The following is a 22,914-nucleotide window of genomic DNA, read 5'->3' as shown; positions in this document are numbered from 1 at the left end:
CAACTTCTCCTTCGTATATCCTATAAATGGTGGCAGAGATTAGCACAGGAAAAGATACAGTGGGGAAAATAAGTATTTGATACACGGCCGTTTTTGCAAGTTTTCCCACTTACAAAGAATGGAGAGGTCTTCCCGGGCACTGTGCTTAGGGCGTGCGCGCACTCCCTCCCTCTTAAAGGGGCCGCGCGCGCCGTCCTAAAAAGTCCCCGGACTCTCCCTATTTAAAGCACCTACTCCAATATGGAGGTGCCCGTGCAAGGTTGTTGCTTTGTGATACTTACTTTGCTTCAGCCCTCAGATCCTCTGCAAGTCAGTCTTGTCCGCCAGTCTGTTCTTCAGTCCAGTCCGCCAGCCTGACTACTTTCCAGCCCGACAGTCTGTCTTCAGTCCAGTCCACCAGTCTGTCTATGGGCTCTGCCCGCCTGCTTACCTGGAAGCACCGGCCTGTTACCTGCCGTGCCTGCCAGCCTGCTTAAATGGAAGCACCCGCCTGTTACCTGCCGTGCCTGCCGGCCTGCTTACCTGGAAGCACCTGCCTGGTGTAACGGGTCTGGGAGGCGGAACCTCTGAGCTACTATACAAGGGGGCGGTCCTTGTAAGGGAGCGGGTGGCGACCAGGGAAGACGGGCAGGAAGTCACAGCAGGTGACCGGGACAGTCTCTGAGTGAACGGGCTGGAGGTCACGGCAAGTGACCGGGGCAGTCTCTGGATGAACGGGCAGATGGTCACGGCAAGTGACCGGGGCAGTCTCTGAATGAACGGGCAGATGGTCACGGCAAGTGACCGGGGCAGTCTCTGGATGAACGGGCAGATGGTCACGGCAAGTGACCGGGGCAGTCTCTGGGTAAAGGGTTGGTACGACCTGTGGCGGCTGATGATAGACGTGAGCTCCCAGGTGAGCAGGCGAGAGTCTCTGGATGAACGGGTGGTCACAGCATGTGACGGCGGAGCCTCCAGGAAGACCACCAGACAGGCGGCAGATGAGCGCTCCCAGGTGAGCGGGCAGAAGTCTCTGGACAGGCGGGTGGTCACAGCACGTGACGGCAGAGCCTCCAGGTAGGCTAGCAGACAGGCAGCAGATGAGCGCTCCCAGGTGAGCGGGCAGGAGTCACTGGACAGGCAGGTGGTCACAGCACGTGACGGCGGAGCCTCCAGGTAGGCTAGCAGGCAGGTAGCAGATGTGTGCTCCCAGGTGAGCAGGCAAGCTGGTCCTTAGACAGACTGACAGGAGTAGTAAGGCAGACCGTCGGACCTCAGACTAGCAGACAGGTAGCAGATAATCAGGCAGGAATAAGACAGCAAGCTGGCAGGAAACTGGCAGGTATCTGGCAGGTAACTGGCAACGGGACCTGAGGGCTGAAGCAGAGTAGTGAACAGTGCAACAACATTGCTCGGGCACCTCCATTTTGGAGGAGGTGCCTTATATATGGTGAAGTCCTCCGGCCATTGGCCGGGGACTCCTTAGGACGGCGCGCGCGGCCCCTTTAAGAGGGAGGGAGAGCGCCCGCGCCCTAAGCACAGTGGCCGGGAAGGAGCGCGCGCTGCCAGCAGAGCGGGAGGAGGACGCCGGGCACGGAGCAGAGAGGTGAGGGGAACAGCGTCCCTGCCTAGCAGAGGGCAGGGACGCCGGCGCTACACCTGGTACCTGCCATGCCCGCTTGCCTGTCTTTACCTGCCATGCCCACCTGCCTGCTTACCTGGAAGCACCTGCCTGTTATCTGTTGTACCCGCCAGCTTGCCTACCCGGAGCACCTGTCTGGTTATCAGCCGAATCAGCCTGCCTGACTACCTGGACCACCCGTCAGCCGGCCTGCGGTGCTCTTCCGCTATACCGGTCAGTTCCTGCCTTCTGACCCGTGGGAGTCACCTGCTCTCATACAAGGTCGGTTCCAGAGTGGCACCTGGTCCCTCTGCTCGGTCCCTCCCTGGTTCACAGAGTCGACTGAGCCGCTGTGCGACCCTGGTCAGGCCGAGTAGATACTTAGTCATGCCCCTCTGGTCCCTCCTTGCACCGCAGCACAGAGGTTCCACCACCTGAATCCGTAACAGTTTGCACGGGACATGGAACCCGGTGCCTCCCAGGCTCCTTCGCTTTCTGACCTGTACCAGGAGGTTTCTCGTCAGAGATCCCAACAGGAAACTATCCTGACCTACCTGCGGTCTGTCAACTCCCGCCTGGACACGCTGTCCATCCCACCTGTGTCCGTCTCGAGCCGAGCGGCACCCGCTCCGGCGGCGCCTCAGCCTACTAGTGCCATGGCATCCAGCTCAGGACCCCGGCTCTCTACGCCTCCACGCTTTGGTGGTGACCCCGTCTTATGTCGGGGTTTTCTAAACCAGTGCACGCTGCACTTCGAACTCCTGGCACATCAGTTTCCCTCAGACCGGGCCAAGGTAGCGTTCATCATGTCTCACCTCACCGGGAAAGCATTGGCATGGCTAAACCCCCTATGGGAGAGAGGGGATCCCCTGGTGTTCGATCTTCCGGGTTTCCTCACTGCCTTCCGGAAGGTCTTCGTTGAGCCCGGACGGAAGACTACTACTGCCTCCTCACTGCTCCGTCTCCACCAAGGGAGTCTCACCATGGGCCAGTATGCCATACAGTTCCGTACCCTCGCATATGAGATTGTCTGGAACAACGAGGCCCTGGTGTCCACCTTCTGGGAGGGTCTTTCTGGACGGATCAAGAATGAGCTAGCCGGTTGTGACATCCCTTCCACCCTGGACGACCTGGTGTCACTAGCTACCTGGATTGACATCTGTTTCCTGGAACGAGTTAAGGAGACTACCCGGGAGAGAAGATTTCCTCATCTCGCTCCTGTATTCCAAAAACCTGCCTCCCAACCAGCAATTCCCCGGTCACGCTCGCCTGAACCCATGCAAGTAGACCAGACCAAGATGGTCAAGTCTCGCCAAGAGACTCGCCGAGCCAAGGGGAGCTGCTTCTACTGTGGCAGTAAGGAGCATCTGATCCGTTCCTGTCTGGTGAAGCTGGGAAATTCCAGTGTCTAGGACCGCTCGGAGAGGTCGTCCTAGGCAAGAGTAAATCCTCTCCGTCCTTGACTCTTTCCGTTTCTATTTCCAGTGGAGAGACCCGCTTCTTTGAGACCGCCCACCTGGATTCTGGAGCCGCTGGGAATCTCATTTCTCAGGCTCTTGTGGAGCGGTATCAGATTCCTACCAAACGTCTGGCCGAACCATTGGCAGTCGCTTCCGTGGATGGGAGACTCCTTCCGGAGACCATCTTGCTCGTCACGGAGCCAGTGACCTTGCAGGCGGGAATGCTGCACTTGGAAAGGATTTCCTTTCATGTGCTATCCGGACTCTCCCACTCCCTATTGCTAGGTCTACCCTGGCTACAGAGTCATGAACCCGTCCTGAATTGGCGATCCGGTGAGGTGTTCCGTTGGGGGCAGGATTGCCATGAGACCTACCTGGTTCCGGTTCGTCCGGCTCGACCTCCGTCTTCTCCGGCTAATCTATCTGGTCTGCCGGCACCCTACCGGTCCTATGCGGACAACTTTGACAAGGAGGCAGAGACACTTCCACCTCATAGGCCGTATGATTGCCCAATCGACCTGGTACCCGGTGCTTCTCCTCCCCGCGGGCGAATCTACCCCTTGTCACTGGCTGAGACCCGGGCCATGTCTGAGTACATTGAGGAGAATCTTGCTAGGGGATTCATTCAGAAATCTACTTCCCGGCTGGAGCAGGATTCTTCTTCGTTAAAAAGAAAGACGGCTCACTACGGCCGTGTATTGACTACAGGGGCCTAAACCAGATCACCATCAAGAATAAGTACCCCCTGCCTCTCATCTCGGAGCTGTTCGACCGCCTTAAAGGCGCGAAGATCTTCACCAAGCTCGATCTTCGTGTGGCGTACAATTTGGTCCGGATCCGCCAGGGAGACGAATGGAAGACGGAATTTAACACCCGGGACGGTCACTATGAATACCGCGTGATGCCCTTTGGTCTCTGTAATGCTCCAGCCGTCTTCCAGGAGCTGGTTAACGACATCTTCCGAGATCTCTGGTATTCTTGCGTAGTGGTATACCTGGACGATATCCTGGTCTTCTCTCCGGATCTGCCCACACACCGGAAGAATGTTCGTCAGGTACTGCTTAGGCTCCGGCAGAATCGTCTCTACACAAAATTTGAGAAATGTCTCTTCGAGCAAACTTCCCTTCCGTTCCTAGGATATATTATCTCCGAGACTGGTCTTCGGATGGATCCCGAGAAGATTTCTGCGGTCTTAAAATGGTGCCGACCGGAGGGGTTGAAGGCGATTCAGCGATTCCTGGGCTTCGCAAATTATTGCCGCCTCTTCATCCCTCATTTCTCTTCCCGGACCGCTCCCATCTCCGCGCTCACCTGTAAGGGAGCGAATCCCAAGGAGTGGACTCCCGAAGCGGAGGAGGCCTTCGTCTCCCTAAAACAAGCCTTCTCCTCCCCCCCTGTGCTCTACCGTCTTAATTGCAACAAGCAGTTCTTCCTGGAGGTTGATGCTTCCTCCTCCGACCCGGAGCGGTGCTCACCCAGAAATCCCCGTCCGGAAGAATGGTAACCTGCGGCTTCTTCTCCAAGCTCTTCTCCTCATCCGAGCGCAACTACTCCATAGGAGATCGTGAGTTGCTGGCCATCAAATTGGCGCTGGAGGAGTGGCGCTACCTGCTGGAAGGGACTCTGCACCTGGTAGTCATCTACACAGACCACAAAAACCTGGCCTATTTACAAAATGCCCAGAGACTCAATCCACGTCAGGCCCGGTGGTCTCTGTTCTTTGCCCGATTCTGCTTTACTCTACATTACCGCCCTGCGGACAAGAACGTTAAAGCCGACGCTCTGTCCCGCTCATTCCTGTCCTCCGACCAAGAGGAGGAGCCTCTGCATATCATCGACCCCTCAGAATAATGACTGTGGCCCCATTTGACCTGTCTCGTCTTCCACCCGGTAAGACTTTTGTAGCTGTTCTAGATCGTAAGAAGGTTCTTCTCTGGGGTCATTCGTCCAAATTAGCCAGCCATGCTGGCCAGAGGAAGACCTTCCTGCTCATCGCCCGTCATTACTGGTGGCCCTCTCTACGCAAGGATGTTGCGGATTTTGTCACGGCTTGTTCCTCCTGTGCCCGTAACAAAGTTCCCAGGCATCTTCCCACTGGTCGTTTCCTGCCCTTACCTGTACCTTCCGCCCCGTGGCAACACATAGGTATGGACTTTATTACGGATCTTCCTGTTTCTGCCGGTTGTACTGTCATTTGGGTGGTCGCTGACCGCTTTTATAAAATGGCTCACTTCATCCCTCTGCCTGATCTCCCGTCCGCATCTGAGCTGGCTAAGGACTTCATCCAGCACTTCTTTCATCTCCAAGGCCTTCCCCTCCACATTGTGTCTGATCGAGGGGGTTCAGTTCACTTCGCGCTTCTGGAGAGCTACGTGTAAGCTGCTGGATGTCACCCTGGACTTCTCCTCTGCTTATCATCCCCAGTCCAATGGTCAAGTGGAACGTATCAACCAGGTCCTCACCAGCTTTCTCCGGCATTTCGTCAATGCTCATCATAATGATTGGGTTGAGCTCCTGCCCTGGGCCGAGTTCTCCTATAACAACCATGAGAATGAGTCTTCTTCCAAATCCCCATTCTTTGTGGTCTACGGCCAACACCCCCGGATTCCATTTCCCGTCTCCGCTTCTGTGGACAATCCTGCCGCGGAATCTCTGGTCAGCGAATTTTCTATCATTTGGGAGAACACTAGATCCACACTTCTTCTGTCCTCTGAACGGATGAAGAAACATGCCGATAAGAGACGTCTGGATCCGCCTCAATTCCGTCCGGGAGACAGGGTCTGGCTCTCCTCCAAACATGTTCGGCTCAAGATACCATCGTATAAGTTGGGTCCGCGGTTCATCGGCCCGTTTGAGGTTCTCAAGCAAATCAATCCAGTGGCTTACAAGCTAAAACTCCCGGCCACCTTACGGATTCCCAACTCCTTCCACGTATCTCTCCTCAAACCAGTTATTCTTAATTCTTTTTCTGACGATCCAGGCACCACCCCAGCTCCGGTCTCCGCTGAGGACGTCTATGAGATAGAGAACATTTTGGCCACCAAAAGGGTAAGAGGAAAAACCTTTTTTCCGGTGGATTGGAAGGAGTTTGGCCCGGAGGAGAGGTCTTGGGAGCCCAGGGAGAACATCCATGTCCCCCTTCTTCTTAAATAATTTCTTGCTGGCCTAAAAAAGAGGGGGTGTAAAGGGGGGGGTACTGTAGCATCGGCGTATCTGCCCTCTGCTAGGAAGACACCGCCCCCCTTACCGCCGCACTCCTGCTCCTGTGTCTTCCGGCCTCCCTGCTGCTGCTGGTGCACACAGCTTCCCGGGCACTGTGCTTAGGGCGCGCGAGCTCCCTCCCTCTTAAAGGGGCCGCGCGCACCGTCCTAAAAAGTCCCCGGCCAATGGCCGGAGGACTCTCCCTATTTAAAGCACCTACTCCAATATGGAGGTGCCCGTGCAAGGTTGTTGCTTTGTGATACTTACTTTGCTTCAGCCCTCAGGTCCTCTGCAAGTCAGTCCAGTCCGCCAGCCTGACTACTTTCCAGCCCGACAGTCTGTCTTCAGTCCAGTCCGCCAGTCTGTCTATGGGCTCTGCCCGCCTGCTTACCTGGAAGCACCTGCCTGTTACCTGCCAGCCTGCTTTCCCTGAAGCACCCGCCTGTTACCTGTCATGCCTGCCAGCCTGCTTAACTGGAAGCACCTGCCTGGTACCTACCGTGCCCGCATGCCTGCCTTTACCTGCCTTGCCCACTTGCCTGATTACCTGGAAGCACCTGCCTGTTATCTGTTGTACCCGCCAGCTTGCCTACCCGGTGCACCTGTCTGGCTATCAGCCGAATCAGCCTGCCTGACTACCTGGACCACCCGTCAGTCTGCCTGCCGTGCTCTTCCGCTGTACCGGTCAGTTCCTGCCTTCTGACCCGTGGGAGTCACCTGCTCTCATACAAGGTCGGTCCCAGAGTGGCACCTAGTCCCTCTGCTCGGTCCCTCCCTGGTTCACGGAGTCGACTGAGCCGCCATGCGACCCTGGTCAGGCCGAGTAGATACTTAGTCACGCCCCTCTAGTCCCTCCTTGCACCGCAGCACAGAGGTTGCACCACCCAGATCCGTAACACTTTTTTTCCCACTGTACATGAGTTTTTTATGACATCTCATTCTAAATCCATAGGCAGTAATATGGATTTGTTTCCCCCCTTGCAGATAGAACATCTTCCACTTTTTTTCCACAGATTTTGTAGGGTGTTTGGAAGAATATTTGCCTATTCATCCAGAAGAGCATTACTGAAGTCAGCCACTGTTTGATGAGAGGGTCGGGCACGCAGTCTCAATTCTAGTTCATCCCAAAGGTGCACAATGGGGTTGAGGTCAGGGCTCTCAGCTGGCTAGTCATGTTCTTCCACATCAAACTCATCCAACCATGCCTTTAAGGACCTTGCTTTGTGCATTGGGCAGAGTCATGGGAAATAGAGAGGAGCTTTTCCCAGACTGTTCCTGCAAAGTTGAAAGCATACAGTTGTCTGAAATGTCTTGTATGCTGAAGCATTAAGATTTCCTTTCACTGGAATTATGGGGTCTAGGCCAACACCTAAAAATCAGCACCTGATAGTGGGCCCATGGCCTTAGATATATAATAACTAGAGATGAACTATTAAATTCACAAGACCTGGTCCAGCAGCAACATCAGTATTCCATGACCTCTGAACGGGAGCCCTACGAACTGCCTCCTGGTTGCCGACATCCTTGGCTCCTCTGTTGAATAGTCAGCCTGGTACGACATTTTGTGTGTGTCTTGCTACAACGGTAACTTGGCGCCAGGCTGGATATTCAAAATAAGAGTGTGGGATGCCATCAGGCAGGAGGAAGTTTGCAGAGCTCCTGTCCAGCCGTCACAGAATACTGATGAGGTCGCTGGAGAAGCAAAAAATAACTGTTCAAGCGAAGCCCAGTGCACCCTTGGCTTAGCCACAAAGTTCAGTGCACCTTCCTACCTTCTTGTTTCCATCTAGTTCTACCCTAATCTCCCTTGATTCACAGTTCTGAAGTTACAGGAGTCAGAGAAGGTCAGAGATAGATGGAAAAAAAGTAAGTGGAAAGGTGCATTGAACTACTTTGCCACGTTAAGGGTGTATTGAGCCACTGTGCTGTGTTTGAACAGTCATTTTGAGCTGACTGACTCCCTTTAATGAGGACTTTCACCAGTTTGAGCATTTTAAACTGTCCACATCATGAAATAGTGGCTGCAGAGCAGAGCAGAGCAAAACATTTTTCTTCACTTTTTAATTTCTCTCCGTTGTAGAGATATTAGCTTGCAAAGTTTAGGTTATAACTTATGTTATAATTCAACTGGGCAGCTGAGCTGAGTTATCATTACAAACACTTCCAGATATCTCATGGTGCTGTCAACTGGCACCCTTCTTCCACGCTGACTGCCTTGAGATGAGATCTGAAAGTGTTCTTAATGATACATAACTCAGCTCTGTACTATCTATACACAGTAGCTGCAGAGATCAGTGAGGAGGGAGTGTTCTTTTCTCTCCTGCATAACGCTACCTGCTTATGATTGGTCAACTTCATGCAAGGGAAGACGTACACGCCCCCAAGAACAAATCTCTGGTAATGCCCAGTTGAACTATAACATAACTTAAGACTTAAACTTTACAAGCCAATATCTTCGCAATGGGAGGAGAAATGATTAAAAACTACAGTTTACTCAGCTCTGCAGCCACCTTTCTATGATGTGGCAAGTTTAACATGCTCAAACTGGTGAAAGTTCCTTTTTAATGTAACATTACATAAAACTCGTGGATAATCCTTAGGCTATGTGCACACTAAGCGTTTTTGATGCGTTATCGCAGTGGTTTTTCCGCCGCGGAAAAGCTGCAAAAACGCTCGTTAATAGGTCTGCCAGGTTTTTCTCCGCAATGGTAATCCTGAGCGGAAATTTCCGCATCATGTGCACAGCACATCAGGATTACCATTGCGGAGAAAAACGCAGCATGGCCATTCTTCGGGCATTTCTGCCGCGAATTTGCGCCCATTGACTTGAATTGAACCGTAGCAAAACCGCAGGTATAATATTTATACCTGTGGATTTGCTGCATTTCAATTAAAGCCAATAGGCGCGAAACCGCGGCGGAAAAGCGGTGCGGGTGGTACCCGGGTCGGAATTGGACGACTACATCTCCTCTCATCCGACTGCTGCTCCCGCTGTTAACAGCGAGAGTGGCGTGGCTGGGGGTAGCAGTAGTTCTCCTCAGCCAAGCCAGCTACCAAGCGGTTAAAAAAAGTAAAAAGAAAAAAAAACCTTTATACTCACCTGTGCGGTGGCCCCCGTGGTCCCCGGCGATCCTCTCCTCCCGGCGCTCGCTCCCAGTGGTATACTGTGCTGCCAGGCCCTGTGGTCACTTGAGCGATCAGCTGATCGCTCACCTGACCTCACCATGGGAACATTCTCAAGAACGTTCCCATGGTGGTAAGTTCACCGGGGCTGATCAGCTGATCTTCAGCTGATGAACCCCAGTGACCTCCTGCAGCAGCATGTACACTGACAGGAGTAATTTTACACCCCTGTCAGTATACAGTGCAGTCTTCTACAGCAGTGACATCAGTGATTGCTGATGTCAGTGCTGTAGAAGTGACCCGGATCGCCATGGGACAATCGTTGGTGGTACGTGGACTGCATCGTTGACGCCGCGGACAAGTGAGGGATATGGTTGTTTGTTATAATACGTTTTTTTCAGAAGATCAATGGCTCCGCGAACAGAAGGTAATAAAAAAAATTGCAGAACCGTGTGTTTTTTACTTCATTAAAATAATTTATTCTGGGCGTGTCTTTTATTGAAAAAGCGGCGACCATTTTACTACGTGGTGAGTAATGGGGGAGTCTTATAGACGCCCTCCATTACTAGCCTGGGCTTCACATCAGCCGCCAATGCAAGGCTGACGTGAACCCCAACCCCATTACCCCACTCGCCACCGCTACAGGGCAGTGGGAAGAGCGGAGGCTAAGCGCCAGATTTAGTGCATCTTATGGATGTGCCATTTCTGGGACTGCTGAGGAGTGATATTAATAGCCATGGAGGGGGCTAGTATTCATGGCCCCTTCCCTGGCTATTAATATCAGCCTGCAGCTGTCTGTTTAGCCTTTTCTGGTTAGATTTTATAGGGGGGCCCTACGTCAATTTTTTAAGCAAACAGCTGTGGGCTGATATTAATAGCCAGGGAACATTGTTGACTAATGGCCCCTTCCCTAGCTACTAGTATCAGCCCCCAGAGGTCGGCTTTTCCTCTGCTGGTTATAAAAATGACGTGGGATCCCACGCCATTTTTTTTTTTAAATTTTAGGCTCTGTGCCCAAGATCCGGACGTAGCAGCGCTTTGGACTCATATTTTTGCTGCGTCCAAAATGCTACATTCTATTGAACGCAGGTAAATCCACATGTGTTCACTGAACCATGCGGATTTACCGCATTCAATACATTCTAGTAGTCAAATTTCTGTTGCGGAGACTAGCAACTCCACAAGAGAACTTGACATGCTGCGGTCCTGAAATACGTGTGGCATGTCAGTGTACACGAGTGATCCGCAGCCTCTGATGTACACATAGCGGACATGGGATTTCTAGAGATCCCATCCACTATACTGTAAGATCTGAACGCTGTGGGTTTGACGCTGTATGAACACGCAGTGTCAAACCTGCAGCGGCTCCTGACCCTGGCCACTTACTCAAACTTACCCGCAGCATGTTAATTTCTAGTCTCCGCTGCAGATTTTGCCCGATTGAAGTGTCATTATATGCGGTGGATTCACATGGACAGCAAAAGTGCGGCATTAGAACACAGCGTTTTGAACGCTGCAAAAATATGCTGCGTCCAAAGCGCTGCTGAGTGCTGATCGGGGGGACGTAGGGGCTAATGAAACAGCTGTGAGCTGTTAATTATAGCCAGGGAACATGTTTGCAAATGGAACCTTCCTAGGCTAAAAATAGCAGGTCACAGCTGCTGCATAAATTACATGAATGGAAATGCTAATGAAGATTGGGTGTATGGGATCAGCTGACACCTAGTTCTTTTGTCTTTTGTTTATGTGATGTCAAGGTGTCAATCAGACCTTTTCATGACCAAACCTAATTAAAGTAAAGTAAAGAATTAAATAAACACTCAGACACAAAGCAAACACTTTATTTGAAATACAACAGACATTCTTTAATCATTTAAATTAACCAATATACTCACCCAGTTCTGAAGGTAATCCAAGGGTTTAAGCAATGTCCCACCAAATAACTTTATTTAGCTCCAAAAATAATTCATTGATGTTAAAAAATGCTTCAAAAACCTCATAAAAAACGCATCAAAAACGCGGCAAAACCACACAGTTTTTCTGCAGCATTTTTCCTGCCAAGGAGATGCAGACATGCTCAGGACATTTCTGCTTCAAATCCTGATTGTGCGCACATAGCCTAATGATGGTTACTTTTACCTGGTGGCAAAAGTAATATGTTACTTTTACCTGGTGGCAACATGTTATTAGTGCATGCACTTACTAGCATTGTTCGAGGGGTTACTTTTGTTATTTATCCTACATGTATGATTTAGTAGGATTTCATGAAATGTATGTCTTTTTAATCTTTAGACCATTTGCCTCTAAATTCATTTGTTGGTTGGATATTGATGTATTTACTGAGCACTCGGGTCGTATTGAACGTTAAGATAAATTTAACCTTCATTTAGTGGCTATTAGTTTCTTGCACCTCACTGTGGCACGTGTAGTCAACGCCGCATCTAGCTATGCAATGAGGAAGGAGGGCTGCCCGAAACGGACGATAACCTACCTTCCATAAATGCGGAAATATGACAAAAACAATCTTCCTTGGGGTCCAATATAGAATTCCCATGCACCATTGATGAGTATGGGCTACTCGGCAACACCTTCCACCAGGTCCAAAAACAGCAGCAAACCCAAAGATGTCTGAGGCAATATAGAGATCCTGATAAAAATACAAACTTTATTGCAAAATATTTAACACAACAAAGCAGTGAGGTGACAAAATACAGTCATTGTGACTGTATTTTAGGCTTGAGAAGGGCCGTGTGGCTGAAACGTTGTTTTATTGTCTCCTCACTACTGTGATGTTTTAAATATTTTGGAATAAAATTGGTATTAGGAGTACTGGTAGTTTATTAAGGCTAATTTTCTTTCCAAGACATACTGGTATGATCATTTCTGAAATGGTATCCTTACCAAACTGGCTCGACTATTTGGCCAACAATTTTTCATGCAAATGAAAAAGGGGTACAGGTGTTAACACTGTGTGCAAACCATGTGGCCCTTTGCGGAGATAGTGATCGGTACTATCTAGAATAATTCAGTAAGATTATTTGTGTCACTAGATTTGGGTACACAGCATGGACAAGGAACCTTCCATACCAAAGACCTGTGCTGGGACTATACTGTACGCGGGATGATGAGATGGGATAAGATGACATGAGAAGACTGCGTTGTGAACACATAATTCTGGATATGGAATCAGCCTGATACAGTCAGTTTTGCATGTGACTTGTTCCTTTATTAGACATCAATAGGGAATATCATTTCAAGGGATAATTTCTCTAGACTTTTGTTCCTGCTTTCTCCATATAATTATGTGGATGTTCTCAATAATTATTTCATCCTACTGTTTGCTTTTACATCTCAGATTAGCATTTTACAAAACATTTTAAATAAATATAATGGCGAACATCAATCACTGAGTTTATCACAGAAGACAAGGAGACTGCAATGATTATTTTTTTCCTAAGAAAATTACGTTTTCATATATTTATACCCTTGAATCACCCCTTTACCTTATGGGAAAAGTGTCAGTATGGAATGGAAGCTCTCTTTGATAATGCATTTGTACTATATTTATCATTGTATTGTTTCCTGGACAAAGGGACCGCAGTTCTCCTCCCAGTGCCAGCCTGCCATGGGCATTGCAGGGAATGGGAGATTCTGGCAGCATACACATAGATCTGAAGATCTTTGTATCAAAAGACGAATGAAGGCAGCATTTACAACTTAAAGGGAATCTGTTATCAACTTTACCCCCCCCCCCCCCCCGCACCCCATCGTGTTCTGACAGTTTATGCTAATGAGGCTGGAAATGCATAGGATTAGTATGGATGCACCAGTCCTAACTGCTCCCCGCCTGGCGACACATTTCTTGACAGAGACAAGGACAATATGGCACCAGGCGGGGAGCAATTGAAGAAGACTGATGCGATCTCTGTGCACTTACACGCCCAATTGTTTTTGAATTATATTTCTGAGCGCTGGTGCAATACTTTGGGGCCAGACCAGTATTTCTTAGCTTGTATTATCAAGACCTACAAGGCCATATTATCTGATGGGGAGTAAAAAAGTTGATCACAACAAGCATTTTTAGGTTAAAGGGAACTTGTCATGTAAAATAACTCTATTTACCTGCAGATATGGGGTTAATAGCATTCAGACATTGTGCAGTGGCGGCACTGAGAGTCCCACTGCCAGGAGGAAATGAACTTTATTCCCCTGGCAGCGTTTAGCTTCCAGTCATGGGAGCGGTGCGGCACAGTTTCAGTCACCGCTCTGTGCCTAGACAGCAGCCACTGTAACCGCGCCCCTGGCACCAACTGGCAGTGGCTAAGCATTAGACCCGGCTGTCAGTCAGTGCAGGAGTTACAGCCACCGCTCTCTATACACTGAGCAGTGACTGAAACTGTGCCGGTGCCACCCTCCCATGACTGGAAACCGAACGCTGCCTCGGGGAATAAAGATCATTTCCTCCCAGCAGTGGGACTCTCAGTGCCGGGACTGCACAGTGTCAGAACGTGAATAATCTGCAGATTAACCCCATATCTGCAGGTAAATAGCATTATTTTACATGACAGGTTCCCTTTAACTTGACACCAGGTACCAGGCAATGATGAAGACTGATGCACTCGCTATGCATCAACACGCCCCCAATACACTTTCAGCCTCATTAGCATATGCTTAGGACAGATTGCCTAGGTCAGCACGGTGGCTCAGTGGTTAGCACTGTTGCTTCTCAGCGATGGGGTCCCTTATTGCAATCCCACCAAAGACAACATCTGCAAGGAGTTTGTATGTTCTCCCCGTGTTTGTGTGGGTTTCCTCCGGGTTCTCCGGTTTCCTCCCACACTCGAAAGACATACTGATAGGGAATTAGATTGTGAGCCCCAATGGGGACAGTGATGATTGTCTGTAGAGTACTGTAGAATATGATGGTGCTATATAAGTGAGTACAATAAAAGATAAATCAGTACACTGTCAAGATATGGCTCAAGATATTATGAATTTATCTGCAAATATCTGAAAATGTGATACATATGTCAGTCTCTAGTGTAGGGTTCAGGCCAAGAGTACAGAAAGGAATTGCCTGCCACTTAAGATTCACATTTGTTCATGCTGATAAAATAGGAAAGACATACAAGATTTACAAAGAGTCTTTGAACCATCTGCCATGATAAACTGCTACATCCCCCAGACTTGAGGTTCTATGAGGATAGCTGCGATCATCTGTAAACTGAGGATAGTATAATACATAATACAGTAAATGAGACGGAAATAAACTTCCTTTCCCAATCAATACACAGACTTTTGGGAAGAAGAGGCATTTGCAGCTGATTCATTTACATTCGTTTTGCAGTTAAAATTTGTATTATCTTCCATTTAAAATCCAATAAACCGTCATCCGCACAATTGTCGCTGTAGCTGTATTTGGTTGATATCTAGGTTTTTTTTTTTTAGTGTTTTTTAGATTGTGTTAGATGTTGCATTATGTTCTCGTATTATCTTCCTTTATGAAGGCTAAATAAAGATATATGTGTATAGTAAATACCGAGTAGTTCGATTGCTACAATGTGAAGGGTATAAAATCTCCGGCACTTCGCTGATCCCATGCAGTTAATTGCTGATAGTATGAGATGGTTAGCACAAGTTCAGAAGGTCAGCCTAATACATTGCTTTTATCAAGGTAAGTCGCATTAGATAATCATCCTTATGAATAAAATTTCATCTTGAACCAATGATAGATCTCCAATTTGGCAATATTACTAGGGTTGTAATACCTACTGATGCATTTACAAGATGGTCTTCCATTTTTGCGATGGATTAGCAAAGAATTAACATTTGCCTGACTGTTCACCTTGCTTATTTTGTAAGGTCCGTTCATGTAATGCACAAATGTGTTGCATCCTCCAGAGACAAAAAGAGAGACCGAGAGAGACATGCTCATTCTAGCTGCTCTCAATTTAGGGATCCCCCTAAAAACGGCTTAATAAGCTATTTGATATTGGACTTACTAAACCAGTCAAATTCAAGATACTTAGCGTTGATTGTTTTAGTTATATTCCATGTAAATATGTGTAAATCTAAAGTGGAATTGCCTTGTGTCTAGTAAGCAAGTATGCAAATCTGGGAAAAAAGGGGAACCCTTACAGTGTGCAATGTCCACACTGGCAGTCTGCAGTCACATGAAGGGACTGAAGACATTTTTTTTGAGCCTGGAAAACCGGTTTAACACATTTTCATCTCATTGCCAGTTGTTTAAAATCCCAGACAACCACTTTAAAGGGAACCTGTCACCAGAAATAACGCTATTAACTTGCAGATATGGGGTTAATCTGCAGGTTAACAGTGTTATTATGCTGGCTGGCGCCTGCATGCAGCTGAATGCAGTGGGGAGAAAATTAACTTTATTCTCCCTGCCAGCATTCGGTTTCAGTCATGGGTGCGGGGGGCGCTACAGGTTCAGTCATTGCTTTGAGTATACAGAGCGGCCGCTGTTACCGCGTCCCGACCCTGACTGACAGCTGGCTGCAATGCAGAGGGAGTGTCAGTCAGGATCGGTGGCGCAGTTACAGCAGCTGCTCTGCATACGGCTGCGTGCAGGCGCCGGGCAGCATACTAACGCTGTTAACCTGTAGATTAACTGCATATCTGCAGGTTAATAGCATTATTTCTGGTGACAGGTTCCCTTTAAGAAAAGTTTGCTCTAGTTTAGCTAAGTTTTAGGCAATTCAGTAAGTGCCATCAGTGTTGCCAACCAAAATCACGCAGAGGCAATAATTTATAGGGACACTATAATAAATCTATAAAAAATCATTATGATTATCAGTCCATCATTCTTGATATGAAGACATCAGCTGCATTAACTGTAAATTGTAAAATGAGCATAATTGCAGTCAAAATAACACTATAAGTTTCTTCAGCTTCAAAAAAATCACAGACACCTTGAATTTTTTTTACGGACAGGGCAAAAACGTGCCTGGAATTTCTGGATGGTTGGCAACCCTGAGTGCCAGACAGATGTTGTTCAGAATTTTTAGAAAACTCGACAAGACTTCCTCCTCTTTTTCACAATCTAATACACGTGATCTTCTGATATTAGATTTTCACAGATCCTAATAGCGTTTTAGAACCAGTGTCTATGCACAGCTTCTCACCTTTCTTTATGAATGTCCGTGGTTATGATCCTGGCACAGATCCCCATGTTCAGTGGAGTGCGATCAGATATATTCACTGAGCCGCCAGAGAGGGACAGTGTTGTGATTTGGAAATCTGTGTTTATTAACGCATGACTTTATAATCTCAGTTCTGCTTCAGTGGCAATGCAAGACATTCATTCCGAGCGCTTGTTTGATCATACTCCTGCTTATTGCACTTTGACTTTGTCCTATCTTATTATTAGTGACGGCGGCCATGCCTTAATGCTGCTGGCAATTCTGATAACACTGTGCGTTTCCTCTCTGCAGAGAAGAAGAGGACAGGAAAGTTTCAACCTCTAAGAAAACTGTTCGGTAAAAAGAAAAAGAAAACTTCCTCGCTTCACTTTCAAGAAGGCAAACTTAAGCCCAGCCGGTCTATTGGGAGCGTGTGCATTAACCCGGACTCAACCCTGCCCTCTGATGAAGAAGCATGCGATGATCTGAGGTTAGCAACAGCTTATTCCTTTATGTACATTGGCCGATTGTGTACTCCTCATTTTGGATTGACGAAATATGTGATACCAACTGCAGGTGATACCGAGAAAAGATCCATAATTCCCAGAGCTGTGACTCACGTCAGACCAGTACGACAGGTCTGTGTGCCAGGTAGAAGCAGCAGCTCTCCTACTGAAGTGTCTGATGATTAGATAGAACTTTTTATAAGGCCATACTGACTGACTCGCACGTCAGGGTGATGATGGAGACCCCATTATAACGATCAAAGCTATTAAAAGTCAGTGGGATTGTCATCATGATGCAGAAGACCGCAGGATGGGGATGTAATACCTTCTTCTTTTACAATATTGGAATCTCCTTTCATCCAACAGCTGATAATCCCAAAATACCTTACAGTCCAGAACTTGTTTCCCTAACAGATTTTTATTTTTATCTTGAGCCTGGTCTCTCTAACAGATTTTAATTTTATCTTGACCATGGTCTCCCCATATTCTTTATTACTAAATTCAATACACTTGAGACAATCCAATTACTATTTTACATATATACAGCAGGTGAAATAAGTATTGAACACATCAGCTATTTTCTAAGTAAACATATTTCTAAGGGCTCGCTCTCACTTGCGATTAAATTGGACGAATGCAATCTGATAAAAAATCGGATTGCATTCAGACCAATTTAGTCCTATGTTTCTGTGCTCAGTTGCATTTTTCCCCAGCACCGATCGGATTGCGAGCATGTTGTATTCGGATCGCACGCACCCATATAATCTATAGGTGCGTGTGAAACATCACACTGCACTTGGATAACACCCGAGTGCAGTGCGATTCCCGCCGATGCCAGCAACAGAGGAGATAGAAAAATTAATTTCTCCATCCCCTCCGCAGCTGAGCTGCGATCCTGTCTGTGCAAGAGGTTTGGAGCACTGAGCACTGACATTCGGCGCCCGCTTGCAGCAGAGCAGGAGCCGAATGTCATTAGCATCTCGCATCGGATGTGATTCGCTAGTGGGACCCCGGCCTGAAGGTGCGATTGACATGAAATTCTCACCAGATGTCGGTAACAACTAGTGTTGAGCGAGTATGTTCTGTTCCGAGTATGCTCGGGCGAGCTCCGAGTATTTACAGCTGCTCGGTGATATGTTTGAATCGCTCCCGTGTGCATGATTTGCAACTGTTTGACAGCTTTATTACATGTGAGGAATCTGTAAGAAATAGACATTCCTCACATGTAGTAAAACTGTCAAACAGTTGCAAATCAAGCACACGGGAGCCGATTCAAACATATCACCGAGCAGCTGTAAATACTCGGAGCTCGGCCCGAGCATACTCGGCGAAAAGGTTAACAGAACATACTCGCTCAACACTAGTAACAACCCATCCAATCCACACAGGCAAAAAAACAAACCATAGATGTCCGTAAATTAAGTTAGGTGTAATCATAAGAAATGACACAGGGAAAAAGTATTGGTGTTTGTTAATAAATTTGCACAAATGTAAATACTAGATAGCTTGTAATTGGTTTGGAAAATACTGTATTTTTCAGACTATAAGACGCATCGGACCATAAGGTGCACCTAGGTTTTAGAGGAGGGAAATGGGAAAAAAATGTAAGCAAAACGTGATTATGACGCACTGTTATGGGGAAATCTGCTGCTGACATTGTTATGGGGGTAAGGTCACCAAATTCTGTCCAAATGTCCCACTTCCTGATACAGATGTGGCCCAGCCTGGTGTATATGTCCTCCATCCTGGTATGTATGCTCCATATCATGGTATAGAGTCATGGCTGAAAGTGTTGGCACCCTTGAAATTGTTCCAGAAAATGAAGTATCTGTGGCGCCCCTGAGGGTTCGGTCGCCACAGAGGTACTGCATCTCAACCAGAGGTGTGGTATCTCACTCTCAGGTAAGGAAGGAGTACAGCCCGGGACCCTAACACCTGCATCCAACACTACACTCCTCCAGACCAGCTGGAAGGGCAAGAGGTGTTGCGCTTCTTGCTGAGCCCTGTCCCTGGCTGGAGTGGGGGGAACCAAAGTGAGGGGGAACCATGTAGTGGGTGTGGGTGGAGGAAGTAAATCAGGGGAGCATTGGAAGAAGTGATATAAAAAGAGGGTGGAACATTCTAGAGGGTGTTCAGACAGTCCTTCAGGGAGAGGAAGAGTTGGGAGCAGGAGCTCTGCTCAGGAGGAGGGCCTGAGGAGAGGCCCTGGACAGACTGAAGGAGAGAGGAGCAGGAGAGACTCCAGGAACGTGGAAGGGACCCCAGGAGTATGGGAAGTGCTGGAGGCCACCCGTACGCCCGAATCTGCCAGGCGGTGGAGGGGTCAGGTCACACAGAGGGGACAGGTCCCTAAACTAGCAGAGTTCTTCAAGTCTCAACTAGGAAACCGGAGGCTGTAGTATTTCAGGTACTGCAGCCACAATCCACATCAGTCTCACCAAGAAGGTAGCTATAGAGGACCCAGGGGACAGAGAAGACGTCGCCCGACAAGGTCCACAGTCACTGGATTGGGACACTAGGTGTGAGGTGCAGGGAGATGGCCAGGAGGAACACACAGAAGGGGGTCCTGCTATGTACTCTGGAGGTACTTGAGGGTTGGCTGAACCCCTGCCTGGTGAACGCAGCGCGACGTGGGAGGATGTAAACTGGACAGTGCAACCTGAGGAACTTGACAACTGTGAGTAAAACCCTGAAGACTGCACCCCACCGTCTCTGTGAAATTATTGCTGCGCCATCACCCCCTGCACTACACCGCAACATTCATAACATCTCAGCACTGCCCTGGAGCTAAGCTCTACCTGTGGAGAGCTAAACCAACTCTGCTGCATTCACACCAGCTCCAGAGGACCTGCTCCGCAGCGGCGGCTCCCTTTAGCCGCATACCACAGGTGGCATCACGAACTGTATATAAAAATTATAAATCCCCTGTAAATATTCCCCTTTGATTGACTGCCCTGGGTCACGGACCAGGTCACCGCCACTGTGACATCTCCCCAAGCAACGACCGGTCCGGCATCGAGTACCCCACGGCCCAGGGGGCGCGTCATCTTTCTCCCAGGAAATTATTGCAATTACACATGTTTTGTTAAACATGTGTTTATTTCCTTTTTGTGTATTAGAACAGCACAAAAAAACATAGGAAAAAAAGGCAAATTGAACATCATTTAACACAGAACCCCAAAAATGGGCTGGACAAAATTGTTGGCACCTTTCCAAAATTGTGAGTAAACAACTTTGTTTCAAGCATGTGATGCTCGTTCAAACTTCTCTGTGGTAAGTAACAGGTGTGGGCAATATGAAACTCACACCTGAAGCCAGATAAAAAGGGAGAAGTTGACTCAATCTTTACATTGCGTGTGCGTGTGTGCCACACTAAGCTTGGAGAACAGAAAGAGGAGAAGAGAACTGTCTGAGAACTTGAGAACCAAAATTGTTGAAAAATCTCAAGGTTACAAGTCCATCTCCAGAGATCTTAATGTTTCTTTGTCCACGATGCGTAACATAACATAATCAAGAAGTTTACAATCTATGACACTGTAACTAAGCTCTCTGGACGTGGATTGCAGAGAAAAAATTGATGAAAGGTAGTAATGCAGGATAGCCCTGATGGTGGATAAGCAACCCCAATCAAGTTCCAAAGAAATTCAAGCTGTCCTGCAGGCTCAGGGTGTATCATTGTCAGCATAATCTATCCATCGACATTTGAATTAAATTAAACGCTATGGCAGGAGACCCAGGAGCACCCCACTGCTGACACAGAGACATAAAAAAGCTAGACTGCAGTTTGCCAAATGTACGTGAGTAAGCCAAAATCCTTCTGGGAAAGTGTGTTGTGAACAGATGAGACCAAGAGAGAGCTTTTTGGTAAGCACATCATTTTACTGTTTAGCGAAACGGAATGAGGCTTACAAAGAAAAGAACACAGTACCTACAGTCAAATATGGTGGAGTTTCAAAGATGTTTTAGGACTGCTTTGCTGCCTGTGGCACAGGGTGCCTTTACTGTGTGCAAGGTATCATGAAATCTGATGATTACCAAAAGATTTTGGGTCTCAATGTAGTGCCCAGTGTCAGAAAGCTTGGACTGCATCCTAAAATATACTCCAGAAATGGATGGAAACAATGCGCTGGAGAGTTGTGAAGTGGCCAGCAATGTGTCCAGATCTAAATCCCATTGAACACCTGTGGAGAGATCTTAAAATTGCTGATGGTAGAGAGACCTGGAGCAGTTTGCAAAAGAAGAGGGGTCCAAAATTCCAGTTGAGAGATGTAAGAAACTTGTTAATAGTTATAAGAAACAATTGATTGCAGTTATTTATTCCAAAAGGTGTGCAGTCAAATATTAAGTTTTGTGTACCAACAATTTTGTCTGGCCCATTTTGGGGTTTTTGTGTGAAATTATGTCCAATTTTCCTTTTCTTATGTTGTTACAATACACACAAAGGAAATAGACATGAATATAACAAAACATGTGTAATTGCAATATTTTTATGGGAGAAATACTTCATTTTCTGGAACAATTTCAAGGGTGCTAACAATTTTGGCCATTACTGTATATGTCCCCCATCGTGGTATATATGTTCCCCACCGTGGCATATATGTCCCCCATCCTGGGCGCCTTCCTGGTATATATGTTCCCCTTCCTGATGTCACTCATCCTGGTATATATGTCCCCCATAATAGGCCCATCCTGGTATTTATGCCTCACAGATAAACGATTCTGCTTACTATCCTTCCACTCCCCAGGTGCGAGGCATCCTCTTTTTAATACCGGCAATTGACTTCGGCGTGTAAGTGATGGGCAGTGCATGCCGTCACTGCCATGTGCCCCCAGTCACAGGCGTGCCGAAGGCAGGAGAGGGGTCACCGCTGCAGGAAGCCATCAGCAGCAGGAGCAGTGAATCTTAATTTCTCCATTAAAAGGAAATTAATATTCACTGCTCCCCAAGCCCATAATCCCACCCACCTCTCTGCACTGGTGTCTATGGTAGTGAAAATCTTCAATGTCATTTACTATCACTAACCTCGGTGCTGAGAAGTGGGCTGGATTATGGGCGTGGGGAGCAGTGGATATTCATTTTCTTTAATAGTGGACACACGTGATTGACCCAGCGGCCAGGTTCCTGAAGTGGCAACCGTGCTCCTGCCTCTTGTGACCCCGCTCCACTACCGCCACTGCCCCCCCCACACCTCCCAAATTTGGGGGGAAAAATTAATCTTATAGTCAAAAAAATTTGTTACATGTGGGGAAGAAGAGAGAGGAAGAACTCCATTGACCATAAGAACTTACACACTCTATTCTACAGAAGAGAGAGAGGACTTCACTGACCATAAGAGCTTACATTCTACAGGAAAGAGAGAGAACCCTTCTAACCATAAGAGCTTACATATTATAGGAGAGAGAGAGAGGGACATCCTGACCATAAGAGCTTACACTACAGGAGATAGAGAGAGGACCCCGTTGACCATAAGGGCTTATATACTACAGGAGAGGGAGAGGACCCAATTGACTATGAGAGTTTATGTGGCACCCCAGGGGTCTGGTTTCCACAGTAACGGCAATGTTATGTCTGAGAGCAGGTGGGAGGTCTCTTGGTCAGGGATCCTGTGCATGCCACACCTCCTGCCCAGTCCTGGGAGGGGAAGAACTTCCCCTATATAAACCTAGGGCTGAGGCAGGGTTAGTGAGTAGAGAAGAAGTAGAGACAGAGAAGAGAAGCAGATATAGGAAAGAACATCAGGAGCTCTGTGGGAGCAGTGCTACAAGGAGTCAGGGGCTGGCAGCTGCAGAGCTCGCCCTGACTGAGAAGTTATCACCGGACCCGGAGTCCGAGGCTGTGGGGACTAACTCCTATCCAGCAGCAGAAACCGACCGGCAGGGGA

The 22,914-nt window shown here is 48.0% G+C and overlaps 1 protein-coding gene and 1 long non-coding RNA gene across 3 annotated transcripts in view; one reads left to right on the top strand and one right to left on the bottom strand.

The window, feature by feature from the left end:
• Window positions 1-16,722, bottom strand: part of LOC141159328 (uncharacterized) — a 75,942-nt gene extending 59,220 nt beyond the window's left edge. For both annotated transcript variants that reach the window (XR_012249340.1, XR_012249346.1), the window contains exon 1: window positions 16,530-16,722. This is a non-coding gene — a long non-coding RNA (uncharacterized lncRNA). The remainder of the gene's footprint in view (window positions 1-16,529) is intronic.
• The window catches only part of CRACD (capping protein inhibiting regulator of actin dynamics), a 190,259-nt gene that overhangs the window by 107,021 nt on the left and 60,324 nt on the right, over window positions 1-22,914 (top strand). Inside the window, exon 3 of the mRNA XM_073645446.1 lies at window positions 16,839-17,016. Coding sequence (XP_073501547.1) covers window positions 16,839-17,016 — 178 coding nt within the window. The remainder of the gene's footprint in view (window positions 1-16,838; window positions 17,017-22,914) is intronic.

Source organism: Phyllobates terribilis, unplaced genomic scaffold, assembly GCF_046119375.1.
Source record: "Phyllobates terribilis strain yellow unplaced genomic scaffold, ASM4611937v1 Scaffold_1__5_contigs__length_1240528914, whole genome shotgun sequence".
Lineage (NCBI taxonomy): Eukaryota > Metazoa > Chordata > Amphibia > Anura > Dendrobatidae > Phyllobates > Phyllobates terribilis.
This window is presented reverse-complemented; position numbering and strand designations above follow the sequence as displayed.